Source organism: Chiroxiphia lanceolata, chromosome 17 (genome assembly GCF_009829145.1).
Source record: "Chiroxiphia lanceolata isolate bChiLan1 chromosome 17, bChiLan1.pri, whole genome shotgun sequence".
Lineage (NCBI taxonomy): Eukaryota > Metazoa > Chordata > Aves > Passeriformes > Pipridae > Chiroxiphia > Chiroxiphia lanceolata.
Window position 1 is genome coordinate 12,506,367 of NC_045653.1, and position 12,395 is coordinate 12,518,761.

Consider the following 12,395-nt stretch of genomic DNA (forward strand, 5'->3'; position numbering starts at 1 on the left):
CTTCCATTTTCCCTTGGTTTGCTGAAGGAGTTCAGGATGGATACCAGGCAAGCTTGAGACCCACTCACACCTCTTCAGCCTTTGACAATATTCACCCTCTATGGAACTGAGCTGAGCAATGAACTGGCATAAAATCTCAAGCATCACTGGCAGTATTTAAAGTTTCTTCCAAGACATAGTCAGTGACCAACAAAATGGGAAAGGCAATGTTAGCAGGAGCAGGAGGGACTGACCCCATACTCAGCTCAGCGTTAGGTCCCACAGTAACTGCAGTAATACTCCACAGCAGATCTCTGTTAAAACAGAGTTTTCCAGGGGAGAGAGGAAAAAAAATATAAAAAGGAAAAAAAAAAGCAACTTCAAAAGCAATGCAGTTTATTTCTGCAATGCCTGATGTTCATCCAGTCACACTTGAGTGCTCAGAGCCATGAAAACACTGCTTTTGAGGTGACATTTGTAGTTGCCTCATTACTCTTTTCAAAAGAGTTTTGCATCAGAGTGAGAGCTTCAAACAACAGACCCTACAGGAGTAAAATAACTTATTAACAGCACGCGAAATGGAATTGCCAGGAGCTGCTGATACCAAAGCAAGCAGGACAAGTGTGCCCTCAACAGCCAGCTGTGACAGGGAGCAGCAGGATGAGCACCCAGACCCAAAGGCTGCAGGAGGTGCTGCACCTCTCCCTCCTCACTGCAGGTACTTTTCAGACACCAGCCATTCATTCACCCCCTCCACGGCAATAAGAAGGATCTGGAAACACACTTACCTTCATGTTCTTTTTCAGTTGTTCCAACTTTCTTTATCTTTTTGGGTGATTTCATGAAGAGAGGGAAGATGGTTCTCAGCCCAAGGATGTCCACGAACTTGTGACAGTTGTCTGTGCCCTCTGGTCCGATCATGGCGTGGTCCAGCACCTTCAGGGCACTGCTGCGGGAAATCTTCTTCTCCCTGTGAAAAGAAAGGGGCAAGTTAAGCTGTACAGGGCCATGCTACTTTAAAGAGACAAGGGAAAGAAACACAACAAGGTGAGGATGAAGAGTCTGAGCACCAGCTCTAAGGAAGATTTTTCTTCTAGAATCCAAAACACTATATCGACAAATACTCTTTTCAAAACTGTGGCTGAGAATATTGTCTTGGTTATTTCCTTTTTAATGTATTTTATTTATTTTATATTTTATTTTTATTCCATTTTATGTATTTTACTATTACAATTTTATTTTCTTATTTCTTGGCTACCAAAGAAGCTATTTCTTCAATCTCTTAGAAACACTGGCACGAAACAGCAGGGAAGGCTGGGTTGGGTACACAAGGCAAATACTGTCACACCAAAAAAAAATGAGGATTTAGATCTAGCAATAGTTTGATTTAATAAAGGAGTAAGTTTGGTAAGCACAGCTGGGTCGACTATAATGAAAAATCAGAAATCACGTGTGGAAGGACACAGACAGACTCTGGGCTGTTCTGTTTTAATGCCTGTTCAGAATGCTGATGGTGGTAATTCACACCAATAACACAGAGATGGTCTGAAAATTATCTCCAGCTGCCCTGTACGTCTCAAACCAAAATACAGGGATTTATAATTCACCCAGGGGAAAATTTAAAATATCTTGTAAAATGGGAATTGAAAAACCAGTCGCTAATACAGCCCATAAAACCACCAGGCCAGGGAACGTCAGCAGGAGCTAACATGAGCTGGAGAACAAGAGCTGCCAGTGTCCCCAGAGGCCAGCTCAGAGGATATTCCCTCCAGGACAGGACAGTACCAAGCCCCACCACTTTCCACTCCAAGCACAAGCCAATGGTCTGCAGACTGAGCCACACGGACCCCGTGCCCACCAGCAGGGGCTCCTCAAAGCCCCCAGAGCGCTGTGGAAAACAACTTCCCTGCAGAGACTGAACTTAATGAACCCCTAACAACATGCAACCAAAAAAAAACCCACATATGAACACCCCAGCCTAAAAGAAAGTGGTGTTGCCCAGTGCAGCCACAGGGGCACAATGTGGTGCCAGAGGGCACCACGAGGAGCTGGGGTCTGAGTCCCCCCCAGAAACGAAGGGCTGTGCAGGAGGGTGGTTCAATACCCCCATCTGCCTGCCACTGAGAGCTAAAAATAAAGTACTCCTTAGGCCAGATGACACCAGAAATGTTTTCAGGGGAAATAATTGCATATTGATCAGCATTTAGGAAGGCTGTGCAGGGCTGAGCTCTGGAATATTCATTGGGTTTAAGTTCAGGCTTTTAGAGATCAATAGTTGCTTGACTGGACTGTCTGGAGTTGATTTTATTTGAAATATTTATTCTGCTGGAGGGCAAGCAGTTTATCTTAGTCTCATCTGTGCTTATCGAGGGAACTTTTAGCTGAACACTAATTTACAGACAAGCATATGTGAGGATCACCAAATGGGGAGGGATCTCAGTCTTCACGGGAACTCTCAATTACAGCTTTATTCAGTAACCATTGTTTTCCTTCTTTTAACACCTTTACATCCAAGAGGACTCCTTTGGTACATCTATTATTTCAAAAAGAAGAGGTGCTGACATTATTTGGACTTTCCACATTAGCAGAACACAGCCTCTCACTTTCCAAAATAGCAGCTAAACCAGAATACTTTATTTCCTGGGAAAGTACTGCATAAAATGGTTCCGTTTAATTAACCAGAAGATTTAGGAAAGAGACAGCCTAAGTTTCCACGGGGTCATTAGGAACAGCAGGACAAGAAAACATAAAACCATTTTAATAATCATAAAAAATATACCCTGAAATAGCTACAGTCAAGCTTCAGGGAGCTGTATGGACTTGACTGTTTTCACCTTGTTTTTCTGAACAGGAGCGAAAGTTTTATTGAGGGTCAAGAAAAGCCTTGGAATAGTTGCAGGACACATCCCGTCTCCTCAAACCCAGCACAGTTCTACAGCCAAAGCAATGAGTTGCCTGTCAGCATGTACCAGGAGCTGACAGGAAAAGCATGTTTTCCTCTCTTTTGGCTTTGGAAGGTACACTGCAGTTGGGTTACCAAGGCAAGGCCGAAGGACTGAGCACTAAAAAGTGCTTCCTGACCTAAAAAGAAAATTTAATTTAACTCTATGGGACATTTCTAAACTTTCCACTGGTGGCTACCACCTTGGGAAACCATCTTATTTTTGATAAAGATGCTACATAAAATAGATGAGCCTCCCTTGGTGCAGACATGTAAATCAAATAATTATATCTACCTGTGCTCTCATCCTACTTCTAAACTCCCTACTGCAGTTCTGCTGCTGCCGGCTCCATCCCTCTCAACCTGCTCTTCTCCCAAATCTTCTGCTCACCTCCCATGTACCTGCTCAGTGAAGCCCCATTCCTCAGGGCCAACTGCAATTCCCAGACCACAGCACGAGTCCAGGACCCAGCTGGCCATGGACATGCACATAAGGCACATCAGCCCCACCAGGCTCATTTTCAAGCACTACCACTTTCTCCCCGTAAAGTAGGAGAAGTTCACATGACACAACATCACCTTTCGCTGTTGGTCACGCATTTTAAGGCTCAGCACAGCAGAAATCATCCTGTTCTCATGACTATCTCTAGGAATATCAGGAGCACACTAAACACTCATCCAAAAGCACCCCTCTGCAGGTCTGCATGCCTGACCATCAATAATGGAAGGACCTGGCTGGACGGACTGGGCAGCACCAGACACAGAAGGCTGTGTTCCCTACGACAGTAATGGAGATGCAAGCCTGATATCTTTATTCTCACACAGCTTATCTATCTCACATCGTGTCAATACACTTTCAACTTTGCCTATTTGTCCTTTCATCTGCACAGACTGTGGTACAATGATTAACCACCTCCGAAGTAAAACCAAAACATAACAGATCTCTGCCCCTGGCCTTCAGAGGACACTGACAGGAGAGAAAAATACTCTGCCTTGCCTGTGGGCGAGGTGGTCAATCACAACTGAACGGCCCACCTGTTCTCTGCTGTTTATCATGAAGGTATCAAGAAGATACAGATGTTCGATACACCCGGTGCAGCTCCAGATCACAACTACCCAGGCTCACTCCCTGTTTACAACATCAGACTGTGGTCACCTAAGACACCCTGTCCAAGAAAAACTGAGCACTTGTGAAAGCTTCTAAGCATTAGAATTATATTAGAAGAGTTTAAAAAAAGTAAAATAATCAGCTGTCAGTATAGCCCATGCCTGTAGACACTAATGACAGAAGCTTCTAGAACACGTTCTATGAAATGTTATTTTTTTCCCCACTGTCACTTTACCAACCCCATGCAAATTGTAGAGTGGTGGGTCCTAAGCATCCACAGCTTGAGGTCCTGGAAACTCTGTCCATCAGACAGAGCTGCTGCTGCAGATCAGTCATGCTCTGTCCCTCTCAAGCCATTTGCAACTACTGCAGGGGGCAAAATGCAGCCAGGGAGAAATTTTCCTGTTGTCATAATTTCCCAGCTGGGATCTCAGTACAGAGAGTGGTAAACAGTAGAGTCCAAAAATGGGGAAAAAGCTATTAAAAATCCAAACACTGAGTCCCACCCACATGGCATAAGAACTCCAAGTAATTAGTTCTGCAAGGCTGGCTTAGCAGCTTAGGACTCCAGGCAGAGGGAGGCCTCCCTCCCATTCTTAGTTTTGGAGCTTTTCCTTAATTAGCCTCAAGAAAACCCAGTGTTCCTATTTGAATAATCCATGTTGGGTTATTTATTCAGTTCCCTGCTGCTGCATATTCCCCAGCCCTGCGCTGCGGGAGCTCAGCATTCCTGGCTGGTGTTTGCCAACCCGCCAGCACGCAGCCTGGCACTCCAGGCACAGCCAGACAGAGCCCACTGTGCCCTCCTGCAGGTCTGGGGAGTCAGACAGCCCAGCAGACACAAGTCAGTGCCAGGCCAGCAAGTAAAAGTGAAGAGGGAGTAGAGAAGCCCCAGAGGTTCAGGGTGTGACAAACCATGGCACAAGAAATGCAAACTTATTCCCCACTCACTATAGCAATTCCTGTATCAGCATCTGCAAAAATTCAGCAGCTCAGAGCCTATACAACACAGTGGAGCCTGAACTGGGGAACAAAAGGAAAAACATTTTCCCTAGAGACATCCAAAGGTTCTCTCCTGCCCTCTTAGGGGTCTTTTAAATCCTTAGAGGATTAGTGGCCTGACCTACAGCATTCTCTGTGGTAGACATCCAGATGAAAGATCTGCACTGCTACTTTCCAGCAGCCACTGTGGTACCCCCAGTTCTTAGGAAACAAAGCTAAAGACTAAAAGTGGAGATTCCATGTCTGAGAAGGTCTAGTTTACTTGCTGTTAAAAAAAAAAAAAAAAAAGAGAAAACAGACAAATATTCTAACACAGAAATTTTACAAACAGAAACCCACAAATATCTAACTAGAACATGTGTTGGTACATCAAAAGCAGGAAGAAAATCACAACATTATTGGGGTACCTGAGCATCAGGTTCATCAGCTGCAGACCTTCACCCTTCAGGAAGCGATCACGGTTGGAGCTGAGCATTAGGCAGGAGCACAGGGAGTCAAACAGGTTCTCCATCATTTCCTGTTCCTCTGCTGTACTCGGGTTGTGTCGTTTAAACACCTGCATGACAAAGAAAGCAAAGTTACCCCCAAATGTTGGGCTGTGCTGTTGCAGAACACACATGAACAGTTTGCAGCACAAGGCTGGCAGGTGTCAGCCAGCAATCACACAGGTCACGGCTGCATCCCCCCTGTAACTCTGCTGCCTTTTGCTGCCCTGACTGTGTACCCACAAACCTGCAGTAGCCTGGTGGAGGATTTAAAGGACTCTACACGGGGCCTGCAAGGGGAAGGGCAAATTCACAGGCAAGTATGTGGATAAGTTCATTACCAGAGAACTCCTGGGCACAACTCACACCTGAGGGTGCTGCAGGTAGCACTGCCTGAAGAAATACAGGTGAGCTATGAACAGATATATTCAGCTCGCTCAAACATGGGCACAGTGCAGCCCCATGCTTGGAGTGAGGAATGCTGGAGATGGCCAAATTCCAACCCTGCCTATCTCCAACTTGCCATGAAACCATAACACAAAAATTTAACTTCTGTGTACCTCAATGTTAACATCTTTCAAACAGGGACTAACCGCACTGTCCATGGATGATACACTGCACAGAAGGTATTCAGGGACTGTGCCACACTACAGCACTGCCAGGACAGCACTGCACCCTGGATCCCTTCCACTCCTCCCACCCAGCCCACCAGTCTCCCTGTGGCAGAGAGGGTGTGTGGGAATTACTCACAGATAACTGCTGAAGCAGCACATCGATCCCATCCAGCTCCCCAAGCAATTCTCTGTTGTCTAGACGAAGGTGGGGGGAAGGGGGAAAAGAGAGAAAAATGAAGCTAACTGTCAGATTTTACAGCCATCTAACACTGATACATCAGCAAACAAAATCAATACGGCTTGACAGAGCACAAAAGTTGCAGAAAAAGAGAGGGTGGAGGCAAGGGAGTACATGGGGGAGAAAGAGCCAGCAAAGGAGAGCTGGAGGCAGAAAAGGGCTGCTGTGATCTGGGAGAAGCCTGGATCCTGCCCTCACAGACAGCAACACCGCAGGCATGGCTCACCATCATTATTCTGGAGCAGGATTGCCAGCACCTCACTGCAGTACAGCTTGTTGGCGTCAAAAGGCATCTTAGCCTGTGGAGGAAGGAACAAGAGACCCATCAGGGCACAGCTCTCCATGTCTCACTGATTTGAAGAACACATTAATCAAATCACCGAACATATGAGCAACACTTAAAGCGAAACACAGCAGCAGTAACTCTGCATTTTGTCTCAGTGACAAAAGAGTAATAATTCTCTCTGATTCAAGGGTGATGGGGGGCAGGTGTGAGCTTGTGTACACATGTAGAAACTCCACTGTGACCCTTCCTGTTTCCCTACAGCAGTAGGTTTGGCCAACTTGGCTCAAAACCACTGAGAACAGTCTGCAGTTGTTTGCAACACGTAATATCTTTCCTGTGATATATTTTCCACAATGTTACATGGGTGCATGAGGCTCATCCCTGTTCTGAAAGTCTGCACCTGTCAGCAAAACCAGAATTTCAGAACATACATCACAGTAACACTAAACAGAAACTGCCAGGGTTTCGTTCGAGGATCAGTGTCGCAGTCAGAACATGAGATGGGTTTCGCCTGCACAGTCACATAACTTCCATTTCAGACATTCCCTCCATACTCAAATATGCTAAAAAAAAAATCATAATGAAATCAAAATGCTGAATTTGAACAAAAAAAAAAAAAAAAAATCCTTGAAGTGGGTTCTGAACTGTATCCCATGTTTTTGCATGCTGCCAAAGCTGTTTCATCTACAGAAACAGACTGAACATTAACCGATGGGATAATAACCCAAACTTGTTTACTGAGGGGATCCATAAAATAAAACGAGTTAAAAAATCATCAGTTAACAGCTATTTCTATTCCACTGTTCAGGAGGGGAAAAAGCAGAAATACTAGGCTTAAAACATATAATTTGTCACCCATTTTTTTCCCCAAACACACAACTCCCCGCAGCATGATGGACAGTCCTGCCTGTGGAGGACTGCAGGGACAATCATCCCACCCTGCTGCCACAGAACAGGGCACAGTGCACAAGACACAGAAACATGGAGACCCCAAATGCCACAAGGTACTGACTTTTAATAAAGCTTTTCATTCTAAATTACTCCAAACCGCTCTGCAGAGGACAGTAATTTACAGCAACCAGGCGGCACCTCCAAGCAGCCCGGGGAGGAGAGGGGAAGGTGCTCAGTGCTGTAGAGCTCTGCCAGCTTCTGTCATGGGGTGACCAACAGCTGCCCTACAAGTGCTGGGAAACAACATTCTGATCTCCCAAGTCTGCATCCAACATCACCAAACCCCGCTTGTGTTTGGAGAAGCAAGCTATGAGCTCTCCACCTGAGCTTTCTGAGGCACCTCTGACTGTCACAATACAATTATGTGACCTGAAATGTTGTCAGAAAACAGCAATTCATGCTCTGTGCTGTGTGCCAGATGTCCTCACTGCCATCCAGACAGAACCCCGATCTTAAAAATCATCCCACAGACATTCCACAATGCTCTGCCCAGCTGCCAAGATCCTGGGTTAATCCCAATCACATCTGTCAGGGCAAGAGATCTGAGACCAAGCACTGCCAAGAGCAAAGTGCCTGGAGAGGGGTTCATTAGTTCCCCACGACAGCGTGCAGGCAAGAGAAAGCCCTGCCTGATCCCACATCCCAAACCCAGGGATAACACAGCCAGGGCAAAGGACAGACACACCCTGCACAAGCTTGGAATGCTCTTGAGCATTCATGTTCTGTGGCACCAAGCAGGGGAATCCTAGTTGGGATTATTTTGCTTGTCCAAGTTTCTCAGTCTTTCAGCTGCCAGAGTAATTCCAAGGCAGGCAGCAGTACCCATCTGCCTGGACTAAAATTAACTACACCTTTTTTTTTTTTTTAAAGGAAAAGAACATAATTACATTACTACCTGTAGTGCAAAATTACAGGTTACTTCTGCTAACAAGGATGTGAGGTGCACAGAAGGGTACCTGCACTTACACAGCTGATGGAGCATTTCTGGGATTCAGAGGCTTTCTAGTCATGCAGACATTTAAGCATGGAAGTGCTAATGCCTTACTGACAGGGTTAGGGAACAGCCACAATCTGTTTGTTAAATTTCCCTCACTAGCTCTGTGAGAGAGTTGAACTATCCATTCCTTTCCTATAGCATTTTCCAGGGAATGTTTAGGCACCTTTTCACACAAGACAGAGTTAAACTGTGTAACTCATTGCCACAGGATGCAGAGTATGAAAAGTAGGTTTTAATTCAAAAGGCAATTAGATGAGTTCAAAGCAGAAGTTGCCCCCAGCAGCAGTTAAACACAGGCAGCACTTAAAATTCACATAAGGGTGAGAAACATGGGAAGCAAAGGCTATTAAATGGTTAATATTAGTGTCCCTGCTCACTGGTCAGCTTTTATATTTCTACACGTCTCAGCCATGGACTGGAAATCCACCATACAGGAATCATATGAAAACAGAAGAGAAACAACTTCCACTGCAAGATGTTTATAAAGACAAGACAGAAGTGTGTCTGTTTAAACTAAAACTGCTGAGGACATAAACCCTGAAATATAACTTTTTGTCCTTACCTTTTTTTTTTTACAACACACATGCAAGCAAAACTGGCTTATTTTAAGTGATGAATTCAGTTTGTGCTAACTGGTCTGCAGAAGGAAGGTGGGAAACCAGCTCACCTTCAGCCTCTTGAGCAGCCACTGCATGAGGCCCTGCTGTGCAGCCTCCGTGCACATCTCCGGCCGGAACTCTGCCATGTTCTCCACAATTCCTGAGAAGAATAACACAGAAAAAAGACATTTTTCCCCACCAAAAATTCCAAACCTCATGTTTCTAGTCCCTCTCATTCTTCCAGTCCGGGGAGATTAGAATCCTGAATGAGTGCAAGGAGTGGATGATGGTCTGACGGCCAACAACACCCTGCAAACAAAGGTTCTTTGCTGTGCAAAGATCAGGGAGCAGAGAGACAATGATGTCCTTCCATGAAATGCAAATGTTTTACTACCTGAAAGTTAAATATATTGCTAAGACAGAAACAAAATATAGCTCACAGATATGTACACAGTAAACACAGGGGCAGCAGAACGCCTTCCTGGAGGGATTTAAGAGCTGTGTGATGTGGCACTTGGGAACATGGTTTAGTGGTGGCCTTGGCAGTGCTGGGGTAACTGTTGGACTCTGTGATCCTAGAAGACTTTTCCAACCTAAACAGTTCTGTGATTCCTGGTGCAGTGCTGTTTCATCCGTGTATCTGCACTTCCCAACAAAACTGGGTTGGGAAGAGGCACCTTTCATGCAGCCAAGGGACAAACTCTGGCTCCAGGGACCAGTGAGTCCAAGCTGGGCTTGAACAAAAGCTGCACCAGGTTCTGTACTGCAACACTGGCAGTCCAAGGGGAAAGGAGGAGGGGAGAAAGGAACGGGAGGGATAATCTATCCCTTCTATTACAAAAAGAAGCGAGGGGCTGTGCAGCAGCCACTTACCCAGGGTGTTGTGGACACCATCAGCTTCCTCTTTCACACTTTCATCCAGGCGCTCTAAATTCTGGACCAACAAGGCCACGACCTGGCCCTCCACCTAAATCCCCAGGGTCACAGGAAACACAGAAAGATAAGAAACGAGGATGAAAAAAGGAAGATGAAGGAGCCAGAACAGTGGGAGGGGTTAATAAACAATAAAAATCAGAAAGCCCTACTGAAACACCCTGTCAGACATGATCAGAAGACTTGAACAACCCTGCTGGAAAATCTCAGAGGAAGCAAGGGAATCATCAAGTAAATCTGTCACTATGTTTGTCCTAATTAATTAAACACCTTCTGTGTTTCAGATTTAACAGAAAAACATCAGGACATAAACTTGCACCTTGTCACAGTCTTATCTCCTGAACCAGCCCGACTGATTTATAATCCCTCAGAATTCTCAAGCACGAGGTGCACAAACCACCACTGACAGGAGAACTGTCAGCTCTGTGAGCAGCTCCACTCTCAGCTGGTCACTGCTGTCTGCCTACATTGCTCTTGTACCTTCCACCCTAACAGGTACAAAAAGCTGACAGAACAATGCTCACACCCTCAGATCCAAACCAAAAGCTGAACAATCACCAGCTGAAGTCCTGCATTCAAATCCCCTCGAGATGAATGCACCAAGTGGACTTCAGCAAGCTAAGGAAAGCCAGACAGCCCCAGGGCAACGGGGAGTCCCCAGATCACAGAGCCACAAATACACCTTTAAAGCTTCATTTGGACAGAGTCCAGCTTGAATCATGAACTTTCTGTTGTGGATATGGGCTTGGAAGTTAAAACAAAATAACATTTCCAATTCAAACACTGTTAACCAGCTTTGGGCCCTGTGAACATGGGGCAAAAAACAAGTATGGGCTGCTGTGGAATACAGCGCAACAATCTTCACTGATACCCTGCAACCTTACACCCACTTGCTTTGAAAAAAAAAATTAATCTAAAAAGCAGATATCTAAACATTTCTCCCAAGATAGTCCTGACCTGTTTCTTTCAAAGAGGACAATGAAAACTCTAAAACTTGGCTATTATCAGTGGGCTGGTGACAAGGAAAACAGAGAAAGAACTTCACTTGATTTACTACCTCTCTGCACATTTTATTGAAAATATCTTCTCTAGCAGCTCCTCTCTCCCATTTCATTCACCCAGCAATCTCCCCACCAAGGCAGAGTAATTAACAACAGCCCAGAGGCCAGCTGGAGGAACCAGGCTCCGGGCACTGTCATTAACCTTGGAAGGTAACATTATAGTGACTGGACAAGAAGGATTGTAGGAGAAAACAGAGTAGCCAAACAAAGCAAACAAAAGAAAACCTGTAATTCCCTGTCTTCCAATTTCAACACAATAGTTACAGAACCAGATACAGCCACAGCGACCCACAAATGCAGCAATTCGTCAGCAGAAGCTGCCCCAAGGTAAGACAGAACTGTAAATCTCAGGTTTGGCTGGGCACTGCTTGTCTGGAGGGCTTCTGCCTGGTTCTGTGTCCACCTCCCACAGCTGGGGAGCACAAGATATCCATCACAAACACCAGAAAGAGAAATCCACCCTTACTGAGGCCAAGAGGTACTTGGAGAGCTAACAATGCAGGGAGGACTCAGTATCAACCAATGCATCTCCTACTGCACATAGGTAATTTTCTGGGGTGATTCAATCTCCACACCAAAAAGTATGCTTATGTCTAAAACCTCCTCCACCCTTGAAGTACATTAGCTCTGCTACATGAAAAGTTTTAAGCGTTTACTTCTTGCTAAGAAAAATCCCATCCGCGCTGTAACAACAGATGTTCCACTTCAAGCACAGAGTTTTGGGTTTGAATCAAGAGTTACTGGGTAGAAAAAAAAACCAGTCTCCTGTGCAAGAGGTTAGACTGAAAGATCACAGTGGCCATCACTGTCCTTCAGGTAACAGTCCCTGCCACAAATTTCAGTTTTCCATGGGTGAACACAGGTCACCCTTTTCTGCAAGAGGGAAGGAAAATGCAAACAAAGCTCCTATTTTCAACAGGACACTGCCCAAGTCACAAATACTATCACAAATATTATCCTGGGTACCTCCATCATGATGTTGGTAGCACGGACACCCACAGCTGCAGAATGCAGGGTGGGTCAGTGCTCACTGCTGGGCTGTGAGAGGCAGACTTTGAGGCACTGAAACGATCTGAAGTTTCCTACTTACGAGAGCATCTATGAGGACTTCAGCTCCTTCTTCACTCTCATGGAGAGTATCTATATCAGTCAGCTCTTGCAGCAAGTCCACCACAGCTATGGAAACATGTGCTGGGTGTTA

The 12,395-nt window shown here is 45.4% G+C and overlaps 1 protein-coding gene across 2 annotated transcripts in view; it reads right to left on the minus strand.

The window, feature by feature from the left end:
* CTNNBL1 (catenin beta like 1) overlaps positions 1-12,395 on the minus strand; it is a 48,191-nt gene that overhangs the window by 21,080 nt on the left and 14,716 nt on the right. For both annotated transcript variants that reach the window (XM_032705128.1, XM_032705127.1), the window contains exons 5-11: positions 12,285-12,382; positions 10,074-10,167; positions 9,269-9,360; positions 6,594-6,666; positions 6,266-6,324; positions 5,438-5,586; positions 768-949 (exon numbers count right to left, since the gene is read on the minus strand). In XM_032705128.1, the coding sequence (XP_032561019.1) occupies positions 768-949; positions 5,438-5,586; positions 6,266-6,324; positions 6,594-6,666; positions 9,269-9,360; positions 10,074-10,167; positions 12,285-12,382 (747 nt within the window). The remainder of the gene's footprint in view (positions 1-767; positions 950-5,437; positions 5,587-6,265; positions 6,325-6,593; positions 6,667-9,268; positions 9,361-10,073; positions 10,168-12,284; positions 12,383-12,395) is intronic.